The 23,171-nt window shown below is 40.0% G+C and overlaps 1 protein-coding gene across 1 annotated transcript in view; it reads left to right on the forward strand.

Annotated features, from left to right (window-relative positions):
- Nucleotides 1-23,171, forward strand: part of LOC124288030 (THO complex subunit 2-like) — a 53,369-nt gene that overhangs the window by 7,642 nt on the left and 22,556 nt on the right. Inside the window, 19 exon segments of the mRNA XM_046724625.1 lie at nt 7,982-8,044; nt 8,046-8,081; nt 8,512-8,596; nt 8,892-8,985; nt 10,782-10,862; nt 11,307-11,403; nt 11,929-12,046; nt 13,038-13,217; nt 13,741-13,905; nt 15,697-15,756; nt 16,054-16,148; nt 16,416-16,542; nt 17,832-17,979; nt 18,266-18,420; nt 19,553-19,681; nt 20,533-20,670; nt 21,109-21,177; nt 22,057-22,172; nt 22,459-22,534. Coding sequence (XP_046580581.1) covers nt 7,982-8,044; nt 8,046-8,081; nt 8,512-8,596; nt 8,892-8,985; nt 10,782-10,862; nt 11,307-11,403; nt 11,929-12,046; nt 13,038-13,217; nt 13,741-13,905; nt 15,697-15,756; nt 16,054-16,148; nt 16,416-16,542; nt 17,832-17,979; nt 18,266-18,420; nt 19,553-19,681; nt 20,533-20,670; nt 21,109-21,177; nt 22,057-22,172; nt 22,459-22,534 — 2,032 coding nt within the window.

Below are 23,171 nucleotides of genomic sequence, written 5' to 3' on the forward strand. Positions count from 1 at the left end.
ACCAGATCGGAGGGTAAAACTACGCGGGCCAGTAAGTCAACGCATCAGAAATCCTTCAACGAAGAGATTTTACCTCCACATGAAGTAGACGTTTTTGATGATCCCCCATTACTTCTACCCGAAGTACCTACAAGATCAGCGACTCAATCAACTTCTACAACTACTAGATCGTCTCCTGCAACGGTCACAGCAGGACAGCAGTTTGACGAACTACCACTTACTTCTCAACAGAGTGAAGTCGAGGCACAGAACTCATCAGCGTTCGTGAACGCTTCTTCTACACCGCAGCAGCTTCAACCAACGCAGAACTTTGACCCGGGTGAATTTATGAGACAATTCACCAACCAGATGATGACCATGATGGAACGCAGGTTTGAGGAAGAAGCGAAGGCTCAGCGAAGCCTCTCATCTACCAACAGCGTGCGCAAACCTACGGACCTGCGCGAACGTTGGCGAACGTACACCTTTGCGAAGGTCTCCACAGTCGGACGACTCTGTCATCTTGGAGGAGGATAGAAGACATGAGATGCCTACTCATCGTTCTACATCTGCGAACCCTCAATGTTCGAGAACATCGAAGGATCCATCTCCTACACCTAGCCGCTCTAGATCGAGATCTCATATCTCTCACAGACGTTCACGAAGTCACTCATCACGAGACAGAGGTTCGCGAAGAGAAGGCTCACGTCACAGAAGTTCGCGAAGGGATACATCTAGCGACAGACTTTCGCGAAGAGAAAGCTCACATCACAGAGGTTCGCAAAGAGATGAATCTACAGATGGAGGTTTGCGAAGAGAGGACTCTCAAGATAGACGTTCGCGTAGGGAGGAATCTGCAGACAGAGGTTCGCGAAAGGATGATGAAGGTTCGAGAAGGGAAACAGGTTCGCAGATGGATGATACACGGAGGCCTAGCTCTAATAATCAGGAGATACTTGATGAGCAAGCAGACTTCGTCTTCCCAGACGCAGAGGTTACAGCTTGGATTGCCAACGGTTTGAACTTGGAATCTTCTTCTAAGGATAAAGATGAAGTCTACACTTATATGATGCGTAATGACGACTTTGACTCCCTCACTATCCCTCCGATTGAACCTGTATCCAAGTTACCCTCCAACCTACGCACAGCTTACACGAAAGCATCCCAGTACCAGAGTCAGCATCTGCCATAATTTAATGTGAAGAGATTCCCCTTACATCATATGGATCCATTTATAAAGGCGCCTGATTGGGATGATAACATAAAGTTAGTCAACGACTCCCGGAACAAGATGTATTAAAGTAGAAGATAAACAGTTATCTCAACTTGATACGGCTACAAGGAGATCCTTCTTCGGGTTGGCCAGGTCCAGAGCTATCAATGAAGCATTGATCAATAAATTCCAGAACCCAAGTTCGGAAGAGGACAGAATGATATATTAGACGCTCTCTACCGAACACTGCACCCGTCACCTACGGAATTGATGCTCCATCCAGAAGCGTTCCGGGTCATCATAAGGGAAATAGGATCCCCTTGCATAGACCTGTTTGCCAAGAGGTTCAACAAATAACTACAGACGTTTGGCTCACCAGTTCCAGATCCTCAAGCCTGGGCAACAGATGCACTGAGCATATCTTGGGACTAAACGCTTTCGCGTTTCCACCCCCGAAATTACTACCGGAAGTACTGTTGAAGATCAAACAGACACAGGCGCTACAACTGACTTTGGTCGCGCCAAACTGGCCAGCGAGAGTATGGTTCCTAGATTTAATAGAAGATCTCGGAAGTCCAACAATCAAGTTACCAGATTGGCCGAACCTACTCATACATCCGCACACCAAGCAAGTCCACGTGAACCCGACAGCGTTCCAGCTACATGTGTGGACCATATCAAAACATGCTTGAAGGAAAGAGGATACTCCGCCAGGGCAGCCAAGGCAGTAACGCTAGCGTTACGCAGATCTACTCGTAACCTGTATGATAACAAGTGGCTGAAGTTTGAGACTTATGCAAGGCGGAAAGGCTTCATTGCGATGAAAGCTAATCATCCTCAAGTGGCGGAATACCTGTGTCATCATAGACAGACTAGACATCTGAAAGGTTTGACATTATCTACATACCTCGCCGCCATCAGTACAGTGATTACCATGAAAACAGGCATCAAGTTGACGAAAGTACCAGAAGTACTTGCTCTGCTGAGATCTTTTAAACTGGAGGACCAGGAAAAGAAGTTCAGAGCTCCGGCCTGGGATCTGAATGTAATTCTACGTCATCTTACGAGTGATGCCTACGAACCTCTAGACCAGACTACCCTCGAGCTGCTGACACAGAAGACTGTTCCTGCTTGCGCTAGCCACGACAGCTCGAATATTAGAGATACATGCGCTGGACTTTGGTCGAACCAGATTCGACACAGGGCAACATGCTGCAGTTCATCTAGGACTTAGATGGGACTTCATTGCCAAGAACCAACTGCCTGGTCAGCCAGATAGACAGTTCCACGTACCAGCGCTGTCTACAATCCTCTGACCAGAGGATATAGAGGACTTATCTTTGTGTCCGGTCAGAGCCCTGAAGATATTTCTTCAAAAGAAAAGGAGATGAAAATTCAACCGCCTGTTCATCCCAGAGACATCAGCAGAAGTCGACCATATCGTTCTGGATGAGAGCCGTCATATTGAGAGCCTATAAAGCAGCAGGACTAGAACCTAGAGCTTCCAACCCACATGAAGTCAGAGCACTGGCGTCAACACTGGCTCTGCATGGAAATTGCTCTATATCTGCAATTATGGAGGGCTGCTTTTGGAAGTCAGACACGGTGTTTGCCAACCACTACCTCCGAGACATAGCCACTGAAGACGTCTCAGGCATTCACCAATTTGGGCCTCTCGTTGTAGCACAGCAACTAACGGTTCCTCAAAGGCGCTGAGTTGGAAAATCTCACCCTTTATCACGTTGACTTGTTGATAACTTTTACTAAGGAAAAGTATTAATTTGAAAGTCCATGTGCACAGTCTAGGACAGGCTAGTATGAGTGATTAAAGATCCTGTACGGGTAAAGATCTTACCTGTACGTGAAGGGGTCAGAACTCATTTATGGTAAAGATCTTATCATAATCTATGGGTTGTCATGAAATATCTAGTAATAAGAAGATACTAGTTTATCTGTAGCCACATGAATCAACATGATTCAACTTGTCTGAGACTGAAGTAAGACAAGAAAGTGTGTAGCACGCTCATCATTTTGATGATTTCTCGACATCAACGACGACATACCGAATCGTTGCTTTGTCGTCAATTGCTCCTAGGGGTCGGGCGATGATGTCACCATGCACAGATTTCCACAGGACCCGCAGTTCGTGCTAAATGGGTTATGTTTGTGAGTGCGAAGCGAGCGTTGTGGAAGCCTGAAACGATATCTTACTTGTGTTCAGATCGCTTCACAGAAGTTTAAGAATCAAAACTACTTACTAGTTGTATTTAAATATGTATATGATTGATGACCATAAAGATTTTCCATGACACAACTTAACGATAACGTTAACGTAACATAATGATTTCTTCCTCGGAAGCGAGGTTGTGGTCGAAGTAACAATAATATTGTAAGTAGCATTATATTGACACCCACCTCGCTGCCACGAGAGAAATTGTTATGTTATAAGCTATGTCATGCAAAATCCTATTGGCCATCAATCAAATACATATTTTACTACCAGTAGAAAGTAGTTTTGATTTTGTAACTTTCGGTGAAAACAAACCTAAATAGCATTTATCCTCAGACTGGCGGATGTTAGCAACAGGGTCCCCATTTTGAAAATCGTAAAGTGACGGGCTAAAGTCTGTTAGAATTAATGAGATTATGGTTTGTTTTCATCAAGTTAGAAAATCAAAACTACTTTCTACTAAATAGTTAAATATGTATTGGAATCATAACCAAAAGGATTTTGCATGACACAACTTATAACATAACGATTTCTTCCACGGAAGCGAGGTGGGGGTCGAAGTCACAATACTCTTGCGATAAATGTCTTGCTACATTCACATGGTTAACGTCCACTCACCAGTATGTAGATACTAGTCAATGTACGTCTATATGTTTGGTCTTATAATCCTAATTAGTTTATTATCATAGTTGTATGCATTTTGAAACTTAATAAAAAGCAGGCGATCTGCTGATACTTATAGTGAATTTATAACAGAACTGTAATATCTAGACATTTTATAGTTTGCCAATATGAATCATAATTCGCACACACACCCTAGTGTATGTTGTCTGTCTCATTACACTTCACGGCGAAAACAATGATTCTGTTGAATGCTACGACAAATGAATAAAAACAAAATGCAAATATTAAAATTAAAACAGATTAAAGTTATAGGAACAATGTCAGGCTATTACCTTGTTCGAGGAATGTATCCATCCATATCCACAAAAACGAGTGATATGCCATTCATCTGCAACTGTTCCAAGTGATGTGTCTTTTAACAGTTTAATGTACGAAAAAGTGATCAATCTTTTCAGGTATTTCACATTGGTGTATAGTCTCATTGGTCACCCAAGATAGCACACCTGGCAACTAATTGCATAATGTCCGCCTTTCTTTAAAAACAGTAATTTAGTTAGCCAATAATGGGCAATCAATTAATGTATTGCCGGTTAATCCTTGAAAGAAGGACGTTGTTTTTACGTAGACACCGACACGACAGAGTGTATTCAGTATAGATTAGTAACTCTACATACATAAACACTACCTTTTGATAAATCCGCTGTGTAAGATAAAAGTAATTAATCAATCAGGGTGTTATTGGTTAATCCTTTGATCGATGTTTATAATGTTGAATATTTACTCCAGACACAAGAAATGCCAAATGGGAACCTTTGTCGGGTAATCTAAGTGTGTTACCACTAATTATACCTGTTATAAATTCATTAACTGACCATCAAGTGAATGATGACAAATAACATGTGTAGGTTTATACCACCCAACATGGGTTACAACAAGGGAGTATTAATTGCTGTATTGCATGTGAAAACTTATGGGCCGACACTGTTTTGAGAATACAAACAGATTTTTACATGACATGATTAAATATCGAGGTAAAAAAACACAGAAATGGGATAAATTTGGATCAGTCATTATACAAATAGGGCCTAACGACACCAATCAATTTTGACAGAATCGTCTATGAAAACAAGTTGTAACTCGGAAACTAGGCAAAGCAGGAGACAAAATTAAATGACAGTAGATTGTGAGAACATATAGCTTTCATTTTCCACAACAGTTGTCACGATTTCAGGTTTATACAAACCTGTAAACAAGATAATTTACCCCCTGAAATGTAGATGAATTCTGCATTGGCCCTCATATCTATTCCTCATATGACGTCACAGAGACGCCACGCTCTGATTGGTTGAAATTTCGTTCGCGGGTGAGAATTGTGCACTGTTGTCAAAAAGGTCGATTTAAGTTAATTAAAGACCGAAGTGAGTAGTTTTAATGACAGGGTTTCATTTATAGCGATGCCAGTTAGTGATTTATGTATTGGTACCCAACTAGAGTATATGTGATCTTTAAACCTCACATGTGCCAAAAATGGGAAACATTATTTGACTGTATTGATTTTGATTGGCATTTGATTTTTAATATTTATAGAAAGAATTTAAGAGATGTGAAACTGTTAGATTTCAGTATGAATTGTTTATACCAAAAAAGAACCTTTTAGAATGAATCTGGTGGACAATGCAATATGTTCTTTGTGTAATGATTCTGTTGAAACCTTATGCCATGTATATTGGGAATGTGATGAAACCAACTTTCTGGAAGAAACTTGAACAGTGGATTACGAAACGTATCCAAACACTTAATTTGACAAACTCTTTGATCTGATTTGGCTTTTTAGGTAAGAACCCATTACTGAACCACAATCTTATCTGCTAAGAGAAATATTTACACTTGCTCTTTGACAAAAACAATTCCAAAAGTTGATAATTACTTAAGGATATTGAAAGACATATTTACCACTGAATCATTCATCTCCAGAAGAAATAATAATGTTGAAAGCTTTTTAGCCAAATAGTTTCCTCTCATCCCTGAATTTAACCCTGAATGACTATTAAATAAAAACATTATCACTGATATTGATATTCAATGTACTTAGTGTACTATATCGCTATTGAGCCCACTAGCTGATATGTGCACATATTCCTCTATATGCTTGTACTCATCATGTTTTTGTACTCATCACATTGGGAACAATAAAAAACCTGTCTGAGACTGAAGTAAGACAAAAAAGTACCCCAACCCCAACCCCAACACACACACATCCATCCCAGTTATAGCGGAAGTTGGAAGAATAGGTTCACAGAAATGCCGTTTCGCAGTTCCCATGGGGGGATACAGGACGTATCTAAGGACAGTTGATGAATCAACGAAGTGGCTTGACCCACAACCAATCCGTCGAATTCTATAAGCAAAAGATCATGAATCAGGATAAGAAAAAAATGTGTAATTTTTCAAGTAAAATTGATATATTTATACTTATCCTGACTCATGACGAGAAGCCCTCCCAACCTCCCTGATGGAAACACTTCAGATTTCACAGCAGATCCAAGTGCATGGGCAGAAAATCAGGAGAGAGTGACAAGTAAGGCTGGTCACATGACTGTTTGCGCTGGAAAGGGCAAAAGGGAGGTAACTCGTGGGTGAGTGTATTTATACGTCCGCTTCGGGAACTTCAAGGGATTCAAGTGTTCCACTACCATTTGCAAGGAAAAGGGAGATAAGCAAAAGATCATGAGTCAGGATAAGTATAAAAATATAAATTTTAGTTGAAAAATTACATTTCTTCGCAAGTACTGTCGTGAATGTTCGTATTATTATCCACCACTAAGTGGGAGCTCCGTCCATACATCTGTCCATCTGTCCATCCGAGATAATGGGGACAGATTTTCTCAAAAACCGTTGTAGATAGGGAAACCAAATTTGGTATGTTTTCAAGACATGAATGCCTTGATGGAGTTCGAAAATGGAAAGCGTGTTTAATTCTTTACAGAGATGCCCCTTGTCATGCTTTTCTTGTACTTTATCCCCCAGTGGGGACAGATTTTTGCAGAAACTGTAGAAATTTGTAATAGACTATTATCTCCGCCACAAAGTCGGAGCTCTGTCCATCCGTCCAAGATAATGGGGACAGAATTTCTCAAAAACCTTTGTTGATAGGGAGACCAAATTTGATATGTGTTTTCAGGACATGAATGCCTTGATGGATTTTGAAAACGGAAACTTATAATTTGTTACAGAGTTATGGCCCTTGTCATGCGTTTCTTGACTTAGTGCACGGTATGCCCAATGGGGACAGATTTTTGCAGAAATTGTTTCTCATTTATCAGCTTATGTATCGCTATTTGTAGGAGAAATGAATAGTTGTTTAAATAGGAACAGAACACTGTGGCTGGGGATATTGAAGAACATGTGTTGTTAAATAATGTGGAAAATGTGACTTAAACAATACAGTCCAGATATACAGACACCGAAAGTCATAATTCATTATGAATTCAAAACATACATTGTTGATTTATTTGGATGTCTATAACCTCATTGTTTTGAATACTTGAAAGTTGCAGACCACCTCCGTGGTGTAGTGGTTAGAGCGTCAGCCCGGAGAGCAGAAGGTCGCGGGTTCGATCCCAGACCGCGTCATACCAAAAGACATTAAAACATGGTACTTGTTGGTCCCTGTCTGGTGCTCCGCATTAATGGGTACAAGGACTGGTCGGCTTGGAGTCAGTATAATGTGTCTGAGTGGGGTATTTCTGCTTCACTGCGGCATGGTATCCCAGTGGGCTAGCACTATAAAACCAGCTTAAGTCTGGGCTAGTACAAGCAGCCGCACATACACATACACATGCATGCACGTCGTCATATGAGCGAAATATTCTCAAGCACGACGTTAAACCCAATTTCACCTCACCTCACTTGAAAGTTGCATGTTATCTTTTCAGATACCGTTTGTATGGTCACTGGAAGAATGACTCCCATCAGCATCATGCAATCCTCATCAGGAGGAGCGGACTGTCTGGAACGAGCCAAGTACATCATGAAGTACGTGTTTCAGGGAAGACATCCAACTGTCATGTGTTAAATGTCTATAGAGTCTAGAGAGATGTCTCTTCTCGCAGGATCTTTCAGTCACTGTTGTTCTTTTTTGGTATTTTATCAAAAAGCCATTTAACAGACCTGAAGCAAATTTTTTATCCTGTAATAGCTTGAATGTTTGTGTCCCGATGAGATTTAATGGTGAGAATATGTCCTTGTTAATCTGTACTTGTAAGAGGTGTCTTATGAATTTGACTTGATAGTGTGTCAGTGTGATGTTACTGATAGTATCAGTCACATTTGTTGACATACCATCTCATCCGTAAGCAGATTTCTATCGTGTCCTTTATGTGTGTGTTCCACAGTGTTGCATTGTTTTTCCTAAAGGAATGATACAAATTCTGTGATCATAGAGGTATGTGTGTCTTGTTTACAGGCGCTTGTCCAAAGAAACAGTCAAGCCATCTGGTCGACAAATTGGAAAACTTAGTCACAGCAACCCAGGGGTAGTGTTTGAATATGTAAGTACTTTGAATATGTGACATCTGGGGAATGTCAGAATTAAGAAAGCTTGGTTTTATTAGACCTAGGAAATATATCCTTATGTCATTTCCTCATGAAATGCAGATTCACTCCTCATGAGACAGACCTGCTTTGCACAGTTGCTGTTGCTATTGCTATAAGGGAATGAAATCTGAAAAGCATTTCCTTGGTTTTATAAATTGCATATACCTGGTACTTTGGTATTTATATTTGGCATGTGCTACTTTTGATGGTCCATATACTGCTTGTGTAATTGTACTTTGTGGTTTTCAGGTTCTGTCTCAAATCCAGCGCTATGATAACTTCATCGGCCCGGTTGTGGACTCACTCAAGTTCCTCACGTCCTTCTCCTATGATGTCTTAGCATGTATCCTTTTGTCTCACATTCACTCACGGCAACCAGACATTGCAAGAGTGTCAAACTCACTAGAAGATGTGGAATTATGAAGATTTTAAAGCGGGGCCAGTCATTGTCATTATCGTACATATATGTGAAGATGAGCTTTTTAGCTTATATGTATTTGTCACTGTAATTTGTTAAGCAGAGTTGCATCCCTTAGGTGCTAGGATCTGCAGGTTTGAATCTCACATTTTACGGGATTACAGTCCTTGCTTCAAACAGACACTCATGGATTTTACCAATGTGTAACTATGGCCTGCATCATATTCCTATTTCCTTCCTAAATATTTTTAAAGGTCACATGCAACCAAAAAATCAAACATAATTAAAACACAATTATCACTTCTTCATGACATATAATATGCATTGCTGATTATGAAAAAACAAATAAACAAAATTATAAGCGTATAATCGCAAATCAAAAGTGCAATATTTTGTACTTAGGTTTACCTCCCTCGAAACGAAGCAGCCGGGATACCGAACCCAGTCAGAGCGGGTGGGTGTGCACTCAAGTCTAACGGCTGGTTCATTAGCAGATGCCGCCGGCTCATTGTGTGTGTATATATAGAGATGTTGGGTTTTGTAAATACATGCTCATTTTTTGTGTATAACATTTTGCAATCAACAGACATCATAACATGTCATGTGTTCAAGTATCACACCTGCCTGTCCGTGTAATTACATAATGTGACAGAGACCGAACTCGGGCCATAAATCAATGCGTTTTGTTTATGGTGTATAGCCTGATTGGTGTTAAGTTCAAATTGCATGTGGTCAGTGATCGCAGTTGTGTATTGAATATTGTCATTAGCAGACTGGCAGGCAGACACATAGGTGTCAATAACACAAGACATTGAGTTTTGTCTGTGACAACGACATATCTATATCACAGTTAGAAATTGTGTCAACGCTAAATAATGACATTGCTTTTAAGTATCGAACTGAGAAAGTGACTTCGGTAAGAAGAACGTGTGGTGAAATAGACAAATGAAATTATATAAACCGTCATAACATATAAAAGCTCGCCTGTGAGATATCAACAAAACATTATGAAAATAGCTCACACCAAAGCCTTCACCGAGTATTCACCAGACAGCCCGCTTCCAAGTTGCGCGAACCTATTTCACTACGCACGTGCTATGAGCGCAGCCCAGCTGTTGAAACCCGTATTCCCCAGAAAAGTCTGGGGAAAATTAGTGAAACGTTTGAACTCCGATTTCGCGCGTTTTTTTTCATCGCGTTATTTTTCAACTTTATAACTTGAATTTGCATTTTTGACGATTTGTTTCGGTAAGTCCATATGGAAAGGTATCAGAATCTGCAAAGTTGTGTTTTACGTTGCATGTGACCTTTAAGCTGTCATGCCATTATGTGATTGTAATGCACATTCTTAACATAATAATGAAGACATGACTTTCTCAAGTGGCGTTTAGAAGCTGGTATGATGTGGAACACTTTTTATGGATAGACAACTTCTTTGTTGCAGTAGTAGTTGTGACGTTTCGGTGTAGATCCTAACAATACCTGCCATGTATATATTTCTCCTTGTGCAAATGTTGTGTATAATTTGCTTGATAACAGTGTTAGGATCTACACTGAAACGTCACAACTACTACTGCAACAAAGAAGTTGTCTATCCATAAAAAGTGTTCCAATTAATAAAGAGATGCTTGCATAACTGTAGCTAGAGATATTTTAGCCACGTATTTACTGTTTGACAACATTTGCTGATGTTTTTTTACTCTTTCCTTCACTGAATGTAGTCTGTATAATAGAAGCCGTGGCAAGTCCTGAAAAGGAGAGAATGAAGCATGATGACACAAACATCTCCTTGTGGCTTCAGAGTAAGTAGAGAAAAATCATTGAAGTGCAAAATCTGTTGAGAATAGGGTGGAAGGGTTAGGTGTATCAGAGATACCAACTATATGTGTAGCATGAAACTAAATATAACATGCATAGTCTCTGATAAGTTATTTTGTTATTGTATTGATCAATTTGTGGAACTACCTGATCAGATTAACATTACTTCACATGGAATTACTCCATGGAATTGTACCAACTTGCTCCAAAGTCTCAGTTTGATTTGGTATGTCTGCTTCATGATGACTTTTTGTTTTCCTACAATTATTTTGGGTCTTGATAATAGATATGCGTATTTTCCAATATGTATGGAAACTCTTTTATGAAACTTGTTGTAATTAAACAGAGATTCATAAAACTAATGAATATGTCAAGTATAAATATACTAAGGATGATGCAGAGGTTTCAACAGAATGCCTTGTTTCCAGGCCTGGCAAACTTTGCTGGGTGCATCTGTCGCAAGTATCAGGTGGAACTGGCTGGGATCATGCAGTATGTGGCCAATAAACTCAAGGCAGGCAAGAGGTGAGGACAAGTTCATTGGTTTGGTCTCTGTTTAGTGTTGAATATTATGTTTGTACTGACAAAATGGATACCTGCAGAGTTCTTAGTTATCCATTGTATGTTTCCATTCTGTTACATTAAATACCTTCAACCCATGTGCTGTCTTATCTGTGTTTTGTACCTCATTCAAATTGCACAGTTCTTAAAATGTTGTCGAATCAAATTATCTGCATGAGTAAGAGAATTATATGCAGGTTAGTGGTAGGAGAAATGGAGAACGTGATTTTTCTTCTAAACCAATGAGAATCTTGAGCCAAGTATAATGCTAAATCTGAAATATGATGCTTTGTACATTTGCATATCTCTTCTTTTATATTATTAAGCATTACAATATAGTATCATGGTTGAAATTATCACCTCATTGGGTATGTAGTCTGTCAATATGATGATCAGGATGCAGATGGCTTCAGTACTGTCGCACTGTCTGTGTAGGCTTTAGGCTTCATTCACTGTAGTCCGTCACAAGCGTTGTCTGGGATGTTGCAGTATTGACCTGCTGCTGTTGAGGGAGGTGGTACAGAAGATGACGGGTGTGGAAATATCTGAGGAGATCACCAATGACCAGTTGGAAGCCATGACGGGAGGCGAGCTGCTCAGACAGGAGGTAGGCATCTCAAAAATAGTCTATGAACATTTCTTACACACGGTGTTACACATTTGAAATAACACCCAAGCAATTTATAGTGAGCTTCCTCTCAAATATGGGAAGTCATGCTCAATTATAAATGTGGTTCAAACTTCTATAAAGGAATAGCTTGAAAATACTACACCATGTTCCAGTGAAAGTATATGCCTGTTAATTCTTAGCCACAAGTCATATGAACAGACACTAATTAAAAAAAGAGGGTCCTTTATCTTTTCACTAGCTCTAAAGTAAAAACATTCAATCCTGAATAAGACAAAATCACACCTGTTATTTTTATCTCACGACTAATTATTTTTAACTGATATGTTCCAAAGGTAATTAGTTGTCTGTAATGTATCCTTGTAAGTTAGACCGCCTCCGTGGTGTAGTGGTTAGAGTGTCCGCCGGGAGAGCGGAAGGTCACGGGTTCGATCCCCGACCGCATCATACCAAAAGACGTTAAAATATGGTACTTGTTGGTCCCTGCCTGGCGCTCGGCATTAATGGGTACAACAAGGACTGGTCGGCTCGGAGTCAGTATAATGTGTCTGAGTGGGGTATTCATGCTTCACTGTGGCATGGTATCTCAGTGGGCTAGCACTATAAAACCAGCTTCAGTCTTGGCTAGTACAAGCAGCCGCACATACACATACACATGCATGCACGTCGTCATATGAGCGAAATATTCTCAAGCACGACGTTAAACCCAATTTCACCTCACCTCACCTCACCTCACCTTGTAAGTTACATCTTTGCTTTGCTGGAATATTGCTAAAAACGGTGTAAAACTAAACTCACTCTTATCTTTGCTAGGGCAGTGGGATAGCCTAGTGGTTAAAGCGTTCACCTGTCATGCTGAAGGCTGGTGTTCAATTGCTCACATGTGTACAATATGTGAAACCCATATTGCTAGAATGTTGCTTCAAGCAGCCTAAAACCATACTCACTCATTCACTCTTAACTTTGCTAGGGAGGCTACTTTGCCCAGGTGCGCAACACCAAGAAGTCATCAACTCGCCTGAAGGAGACACTTTTGGAACATGACCTTGCTCTGTCACTATGTCTGCTCATGTCCCAGCAGAGGAACTGTGTTGTCTTTAAGGAAGGATCCAACAGGCATCTCAAACTTGTGGGGAAACTCTATGATCAGGTATGCCGATCTTTCTTTGTGTCACATTTTATAAGTTATTGTTTCTTTTTGTGTTCACGTTTGCTACATTGGTATCTAGTATATGATTGATATTGGGTCTCAGAATATAAACGGCATCTAGTCACTTGTTATGATAGTTTTGAGATTATTTTTCAATGCAGTATATGTATCTTTAGTCATGTATATGTTGTGTGTATTGTAGTTGTTATACAATGTGTGAAGCCCATTTCTGGTGTCCCCAGCCGTGAAGGTAAAACCAAACTCAGTTACAGTCTGTGTATTGTAGTTATACAAATTGATAATGTTACAAAGATATTCATGATAAGAATGATAAAAATAATATGTGAAATTTTCAACTGAAAAAATTGTAGTTGCCAGTACAAAGGGCATAGCTGAACTTGTTATTGCCATAGCTTCAATATATCCATATGGAAGTTGAATCCTGAAAGATCAATATAGGAGAGATGCTATACATTGATTGTATTCAAATGATGACAAGGCGTGTTGTTTCCTTTTGTTCCAGTGTCAGGACACACTGGTTCAGTTTGGCAGCTTCCTGTCCATGCAGCTGAGCACGGAGGAGTTTGTGAAGAGACTGCCCAGTATAGATGTCCTCATGACCACGTTTCATCTACCAGCTGACTCGGCATTCTTCCTGTCCAGGTCTCTCTATGCACATGGGATCAATGTGAGTACACCGTCGTAGAAGTGTTTTCAATGCTCAGTCGGTAGGATAGTACGTTTTTCAAACAGCACATGGTGCAGTATCTATTTAGTGTTCCTGTATTAAAGTTTTTAAGTTGCATTATTATTTGTATCATATAACCCAAATCTACACATTAAACATGCATTTCATTAAATTGTTTCAAATCAAAACCTGACAAAAAAGATATATAAACAGCAAACAAGTGTCACATGTCAGATATAACAACCTAAGAAAGTCAGCAGTCTACATTGGGGGATACGCACTTCTATCACAAAAGTAGCAAATCTGCCCGGATTGGGTGACATTGTCAAACCTTATCTTTAGTGTTCCTGTATTAAATGTCAGTTGCATTATTATTTGTATCATATAACACAAATCTACACAGAATTGCATTCACAAATTGTTTCCAAATCACACTCTTGTTAGGAAAGGTAGGAAATTATATTTCTCACATTACTGCCCTGTATCATTGATTATAAAATGTAAATCCGATTCACCAACCAATGTGATATCTAGTTTGTACAAAACAGGATCTTTATTTTCACTTTGGGTGCTATCATTGGGGTATTGAATACAATAATGTGACCATGACACAGTATGCCAGCCAAAACACAAAAAATGTTGTGGTTCCAATTACACCTCTAAAATTTAGGGTAGGACTACGTAGGAATTCATATTTTTTTTCTTCACACATTCTTTTTCGATTTATTGTGTAATTGTTTATTCAACAAGCTTGCAGCTATCATGTTGACTTTCTATCCTTGACCTTATTCTTGTTTTTACCTAATGTCTTCAAATTTGGTGAAGGTCCAGTAGATTTGGGTGACCTTGACCTTATCTTCAAGGACACTGACACTTTGACCGCTTTTCAAACTCTTGTTAATGCAATATCTCATGAACTGTTGTACCCAGTGTCTTCAAATTTGGTGATGGCCTACATTGGGGTATTACGCAGACACCAGTCGATTTGGGTGACCTTGACCTTATTTTCAAGGTCACTACAACACTTTGTACACTTTTAACTCTTGTTAACGAGATATTTCATGAACTGTTGTACCCAATGTCTTCAAATTTGGTGATTGCCTACATTGGGGTATTACGCAGACACCAGTTGATTTGGGTGACCTTGACCTTATTTTCAAGGTCACCACAACACTTTGACCACTTTTCTTACTCTTGTACATCAGAGGATTACGCAGACACCAGTTTATTTGGGTGACCTTGACCTTATCTTCAAGGTCACCATGACACTTTGACCACTTTATAAACTTATTTAAATGCGATATCTCATAAAACATTGCACCCATTGTTTTCAATTATGTTGACAACCTTCATTGGGTGATTAGGCAGACACCAGTCATCTCATACTCCTTGTATGTGACCAAAAATAGAAAGTAGTAAATATAGATATTCCATTCTTTAGCGGCGGGGGACATTGCCATATTAGTGGCAAACACTTGTTTTATTCATACCTCTTAAAAACACTAGGGTCGGGACCAGAATTCAAGGGTCGGTCGGGTAATCCGAACCACAACATATTTTTTTTTAGGGCTGATGGAGCCCAGCAGAAGGTTGCCAGGAATATGTCACCACCTGGCTCATGGTTTGTTTCCAACCAGCTTGTTTTTACCACACACAGACACCACCTAGTAAATACTCTTAACAAGGTTCTTATGTTATAATGTTACACTCTGGCATATGATATTTTAGTTCAACAGAAATCCAACAAATGCCTTTCGTTTTAACCTGTATTATTTTTCATTCTTTTCCTAGGCCAAGTATGAAGAAAAGAGAAAGAGTGATAAAGGCCAGAAAAGTAGTAGTCAGACAAAGGTAAGTGTTGTTCCTGAGACTGTTACTAGTTTTAGTTACCAGTATATGCATTCTCATCACTTGAATAGTAGGCAGATGTTATATTTTTTATTTCTGCCAAGGGTCTACCATGCCATGAGTAAAGATTACGTTTAGTTGGGACATCTCGGTGTACGGTAACAGGCCTGTAAAGTAAACTTTTGTGCAGGCATATCCCTCTGTGAATATGGTTCGATGTACGTGTGGACATGATCTCAGGAAGCTGTTTGTGTTCTTGATCATGTTTGCTGGCAGTTGACCACTGTTCTCTGTCAACAGATTCAACGCTATATTGAAGCATCTGAAGAAGTCCTGAAACCAACCATTGACCTGGTCCATTCTCTATATCCAAGCAAAGTGTGGGAAGACATCAGGTACAGTTTACGTCACTCTCTCAAGAAAATAATTATGTTGCTTTTCTGGCAGTGCTATGTCAGCCTAGCTTGAAAGAACCCATGCTTAGAAATGACAAATCACAATTAGGAAACCTTCATTTCACCTCTGAAGGCACTTCATAAGTACTGCTTTTATTCCAAACGAACCCTTTTTCCTTTCTTGAAATATGCCCATGAGATTAGGAAGGAGCATTGAAATACACAGAATGGTGTTACTGATTGGAACATGTTTGTTTGCTGTTGCAGCCCTCAGTTCTACTTGACTTTCTGGTCTCTATCAATGTACGACCTGGCAGCCCCGACTCCAGCGTATGAGAAACAGATTCAGCAGCTCAACAGCCAGATCAATGCCATTGATGATAACAGGGACATGGTGAGTCTTTTCAGCTAACACTACCACCCCTGCAACCATCACCACCACCATCACTACCGTCACCACCAACACCATCATCACCATCAACACCGTCAATACCATCACCACCAGCACCATCATCATCAACACCATCAACACCACCACCACCACCACCACACCACCATCACCATCATCATCATCACCACCACCACCACCATCATCATCATCATCATCACCATCATCACCACCATCATCACATCACCATCACCACCACCATCACCACCGCCACCATCACTACCATCACCACTAAAACCATCATCACCAACACCGTCAATACCATCACCATCAGCACCCGCACCATCATCATCAACACCATCAACACCACCACCACCACCACCATCACCATCACCATCACCACCACCATCATCACCAACACCGTCAATACCATCACCACCAGCACCAGCACCATCACCACCACCACACCACATGATCACCATCACCATAACCATCACCACCACCACCATCACCATCACCATCACCACTAAAACCATCATCACCAACACCGTCAATACCATCACCACAAACACCAGCACCATCATCATCAACACCATCACCTACACCAACATCACCATCACTACCAACATCGACACCATCACCGACACCATCACTGACACCTTCACCGACACAACCAAAACCATCATCACCAACATCAACACCATCATCACCAACATCAACACCATCATCACCATCAATACCATCACCACCACCAGCACATCATCACCACCACCAGCACAATCACCACCACCACCACCACCACCACCACCATCACCACCAACATCACCATCACACACATCACCACCACCATCACCAACACCACCATCACCAACACCATCACCAACACCATCACCATCACCATCATCATCATCACCATCACCACCACCAACATACCACCAATGCAACCACAACCAGCACCAACACCACCAATGCAACCATAACCAACACTTCCATCACAACCCACCACTACTGATGCTGATGTGCTAGCTACACATTCAAACATGTGCTTTGTGATTTCACAATTTTCCCATACTATCATCATGATTTTGACTAAAATTGGTACAATATTTTTCTTTTTAACTTACCTGAACAGTTTGTCTCTTGTAAACATAAGCGTTATCAGTTTTAATGAAGAGATGCTTAATGGTTTGCTATGTCATTGTGAATACCATAGATTTTACAGACAAGATCAATACATACTGTGGAATGCTAGTCATTCTATTCCGATTGTCATTACATCTCTTCTTCCCTTGCAGCCCCAGAGCAAGAAGAAGAAGGAGAAGGAACGATGTAACAACCTGATGGAGAAACTTAAGGAGGAGGAAAAGAAGCAGAATGAGCATGTCAATCGAGTGATGGCTCGACTCCAGCATGAACGTGATCACTGGTTCCTGTCACGTGAGGGTATGACACATTAACTGGATTCAGACATATCACTTTTCGCATTGGTCATAACAACTGTAGACATTTGATGAATGAAATAAAGTTTGTGATATTGAGATTTATTAAGCTTGCATTCATTGCGTTAGCAGCCTGGGCCATGGGATAACCTTGTGGTCCAATATACATCATGCAGGAAGCCCGTGTTTTGTTCCACAGATCAAATTTTAATATTTTATCAGCTGCAAGCATATCACTGTTTCCTGAATTTTCTGTTGAATTATTGGCAGCCCTGTTTTGTGTTTTGCAGGTTCCAAGAGTGAGGCGATCACAGAGGTCCTCCAGTTATGCATCTTCCCTCGATGTTGCTTCACAGCCAGTGATGCTGTTTTCTGTGCCAAGTTCATACATGTGCTTCATGAGCTGAAGACACCTCACTTCTCAACTCTAATCTGCTATGATAGAGTAAGACAGATTGGAACTTCTTTTTTTTCCACTTTGTACAGAACATGTTTAGTTCAGAAACCCTCCCAACCCATAGAAATTCAGGGTCAGACTTCATCCCTAATAACATGTTTGGGTAGTCATGCTTGATGAATTAATTGATAGGATGTCATCAAACCATGTAGGATCATTGTTCACAGTATCTTCACTGGATTTTCTGGTCCAGACTGGTTGCTTTACAGGCCACCATGTAGCAGGAATAATGCTGAGTGTGGCTTTTGACAGGAATCACATCAAATCTTTGTGTCCTACAAAACCATCTTTGTGTTGATTGCTATGGACATTTTTAATCAAATGCAAATGGACATAACGTCACTAAGAATGGGATGTCCAGATCATTGTCCCCCGCCGCAACGCGGAAGGTGGCACTCTGTATTCGGCGGCGTCTGTACGTACGTACATCCGTCCGTATGTCCCGATTCTTGTTAACGCAATATCTCATGAACGGTTGTAACCAATGTCTTCAAATTTGGTGACAGCCTACATTGGGGGATTACCCAGACACCAGTCGATTTGGGTGACCTTGACCCTCTTCAAATTGTTGTTAACATGATATCTCCTGCACTGTTGTATCAAATATCTCCAATATGGTGACAGCCTACATTGGGGGATTACGCAGACACCAGTTGATTTGGGTGACCTTGACCTTATCTTCAAGGTCAACAAACACTTTGAATACTTTTCAAACTTATTTAAATGCGATCTCATAAAACATTACACCCAATGTTTTCAGTTATGTCAACAGCCTACATTTGGTGACTATGCAGACACCATTTCAGACATCTTGTATGTGATTTCTTTTGTTATAATGGTTACTGTTCTAAACCATCTTTACCAAAACTCAAGCATTATATAAGATTTTATATTAAGCAGGAGGTGCAACCTGTTTTGGTTTGATGCAACAAGGTGATTGCTTTAGGTTGCACTGGGTGCAAGTATGTTTCATTTCCTTGAATCGACCCCTGCATTCTTTAGTGGCAGGACATTACCATATCAGTGGCAAACACTTGTTATGATTTTGCTATTTTCACACTCAATATTGTTTTAAGTGTTATCAGGCTTTTCAGCCCTGATATTGTGTCTTGTGTTTTAGATCTTCTGTGATATTACCTATACTGTGACCAGCTGCACGGAAAATGAAGCTAGTCGGTATGGACGTTTCCTCTGTTCTGCACTCGACACCATCATGAAATGGCATAGTGACAGTGCCATCTTTGAAAAGGTCAGAATGTACTATTGACTATGGCTTTTTTAGGGCATAAAAATGTGATACAGCAATTTCAGAGTTATCTAAATAATAGAGGCCTTGCTGTCTAAATAATGCTGTCTGTGAAATAGTTTCCTTGTGTTGATCAGTTGTTAAGGTGTATATTCTGGGCTTTGTATTAGCTGTAACTTACCTGCTGAATATACTTTGCTACCAGACAGACAATATTGCTGAGTGTGCTATTAAACGATTAAAAAAGAAACCGATAAAATATAAGAGGTAGTTAAAGATCTGGGCCCTGTTCCTCAAAGTGATCGTAGAGCTACGACAGTCGTAAGTCTATGATAAAGTATGATAGTTATGATCATCTTAGCGCTACGATCGTTTTGTGGAACGGGGCCCAGGATATTGGTTAGTTGATGTGACGTAGCGCATAATATCGGTCACTGGATTGATTGGATCAAGATTTCATTATTTACAGGCCATCAAATTTTAGCCTCGGTAATAACTGCTGCATTAACAATAAATGGTCCTTATAAATAGAAACAATAAAAATGGCATACCAGTTACTGGGAAATATAAGTAACAAATGTCTTTAGCTTTGTCTGGTACAGTGCTCTGTCAGAATGAACTAAAATGTGTGTCTCTTTACCCAGCAGTGAATGTGTACCAGGTAGGAGGAGATAGCAGTAATGTGACTGTTAACCATCTAGCGTCTTATAGGCAGCTTGGGTTATATACCCCTGACGAAATAATGTTTTGTTTTGAGCATGCATTAAGGTCTGGTTTTTGTTCATTTTAGACATGCACATTGCTGCAGTTGTTGTTTTTGTTGTTGTTCTAATCAGTGTGGTTCTTTACTGTAGGAATGTTTTGGGTACCCTGGGTTTGTGACGGTATTCAGGAAGGCAACCAAGGATAAAGAGAACAGCAACAAGGCAGATGGGTTGGACTTTGAGAACTACAGACATGTGTGCCACAAGTGGCATTTCAGACTGACAAAGGTGGGTTTACATGAATCCATGAGGGGAGTGGGATTTCAAAAATCCAATGTTGAATATATATCTTGATGTATTAAAATGTATGGTAAGGAATAAAGTTTGTTTATTGTAAATTGAACATTTGACCTGCATTCATACTGTGGGAATTCTTAAGTATATTGAAAGGATTCCTGACAAAGAATTACACTCCTTGAAGAAAACAAGGACTTGTATTGTTTCAACATGGCATTGTTTTGCCATGTCAGCAAATTTGAAAGACAAATGGTTCATTTGAATAATAGAATAGCATGAATTGTTTCCCCTTTAGTGTATTTTTTCTGACTAAGGTTTGACTATGAAAATACACAAATGACACAAGTAAAGCTTTTAGTTCAGACGATGAAATAAAATATGTTTAATGCTTATTTGTGTCTGATTGTCTTGACTGTGACTTATTTTTAGGCAATGGTAGCATGTCTGGAATCCCAAAACTACATCCAGATCAGGAATGCTCTCATCATCCTGACAAAGGTGAGGCCCAAGGTGATAGTTTGTATCCATGGACAAAGAGAACGAAGGAAGCAGTGAATGTTATTGGATGAAAGTTAACTGCTTTGTTCAGCTATAGTGAAAGTGCAACGAAGACATTGTGAAACAGTTATTGTATTCGAAAACATTTGTGATCCACATTTTAGCTAAAACATGGCACTGCTGCAAAACAAGATACCAAGAAGTTTGCTGGACTAGTTACATGCATAAAACATAGCAATTTAGCTGTACCCAGGTGTGAATGGGTACCTTGTAAGAATGGGAAAGCCACATTAACTCGGTGCGCCTAGTGGCTGCAAGAGTTGTATGATCCCCAGGGAGTTGAGATTGATAATACATTGTGCCGTTTGAGACTGACATCCAATGATCGAGGGAAAAACAAAGCGTCTTTGAGCAGGTGATCTGGATATTGGTGCTATATAAATATATATAAAGAAAAATAAATTAAAAGAAAAATCTATGTCTAACACTTACAGTTCATTCTTCTGAAATGTAGTGGAAACATCCTTTGTTGTGTTCAGAAATAAGAATGTTGAAAATTTATAGCAACATGTCAAAAAAACAATATGTGCATGGTTGGTACTTTGTGATAAAATGTGAATTTATGTGAACAAAATATATCAATGTTCACCTGACTTGTTACCTAAGTAACTGCTTATTTGTTTGCGATGAAAAATAATCATAAGAATATCTGCTCCACATTTTATTTCCACAATAATTCAACAAACTTCTTATGAGAGCCTTGTTATAATATCATGTTACATCATTTGATGAGTCAAATATATTGTTCAACAAAATAAGAATTAATCTACAAATGAAATAATACAAAGAAAAAAGTGCATAAGTACCACTTGTTTCCAGATTCTACCTCACTACCCCCGCATCATGCAGTTTGGCCAGGCGTTGGAGCGGCGAGTAGATCGTCTCAGTAAGGATGAGAAGGACAAGAGACCAGACATATATGCTCTGGCCATGGGGTAGGTGTTGTGTGACCTAGTGGATAGTCTTGGTGTTTGAAATGATAGCCTAGTAGTTTCTTTGCAGAAGACCCGGTTAATTATGGGCACAATGTGGGCCCATTTCTGGTAGCCTAGTGGTTAAATTGCTGGCTATTGATCGAAAGCGGCGATCCCCACAAGACCAGTCAGTCAGTCAGTCTTGGTGTCTTTGCCTGAATTTGGGATATGCACACAGATATTAGATTAGTCTAAAAGTGCCTTTTACGCATATCAATTATTAACTGTATGATTTTTATTAAAACAGATATTCTGGTCAGCTGAAGAGCAAGAAGCAACAATGGATGCCGGAGACTCGATTCCATATCAAAGATGTTGAAGCTGTGAGTCAATTGTACATAGGAAAGGTGGAATGGATATATTGATCATTTCATTGATGATCAAGTGATTGTCATTGTCTCTTAGTATTGCAGCTGGGGCGGTGGGGTAGTCTAATGCTTAAAGGGTTCGCTCCTCACGCCGAAGGCCCGGGTTCGATTCCCCACATAGGTACAATTTGTGAAGCCCATTTCTGGTGTCCCCAGTCGTGATATTGCTGGAATATTGCTAAAAGAAGCGTAAAACCATAGTCAGTCAGTCAGTATTGCAGCTAATCTGACTAGATTTTGTGGAGAAGGTGATTCTTCAAAGTTGATCAAAGCAACATGAAGTCACACTCCTGTCACCTTGTTTACATTAATGTTGTCATTTAGTACCATTCGTAACTACTCGTGTCATTCCGGCAAGCCGGATGGCGTCTTGTACCCCTCTCGTGGCCATATTTACGACTAGGCCCTGTCTAAGCACAAAAGGGCACGGAGATGAAAATAGTCTAGTACTAGTACCAAGGAAAGATAACTCTGAATTTCCAAACATGGCTACTCCAAGAATATCCTATAGCTATATCCCATGGACAAAACAACTATACAGTCATTCCCTTTGTAAGTATGTTTCAGTGTTGAAAGTTGCTGCTCCTTTAGC

Source organism: Haliotis rubra, unplaced genomic scaffold, assembly GCF_003918875.1.
Source record: "Haliotis rubra isolate DU_JTF1 unplaced genomic scaffold, ASM391887v1 Scf1, whole genome shotgun sequence".
Classification (NCBI taxonomy): Eukaryota; Metazoa; Mollusca; class Gastropoda; order Lepetellida; family Haliotidae; genus Haliotis; species Haliotis rubra.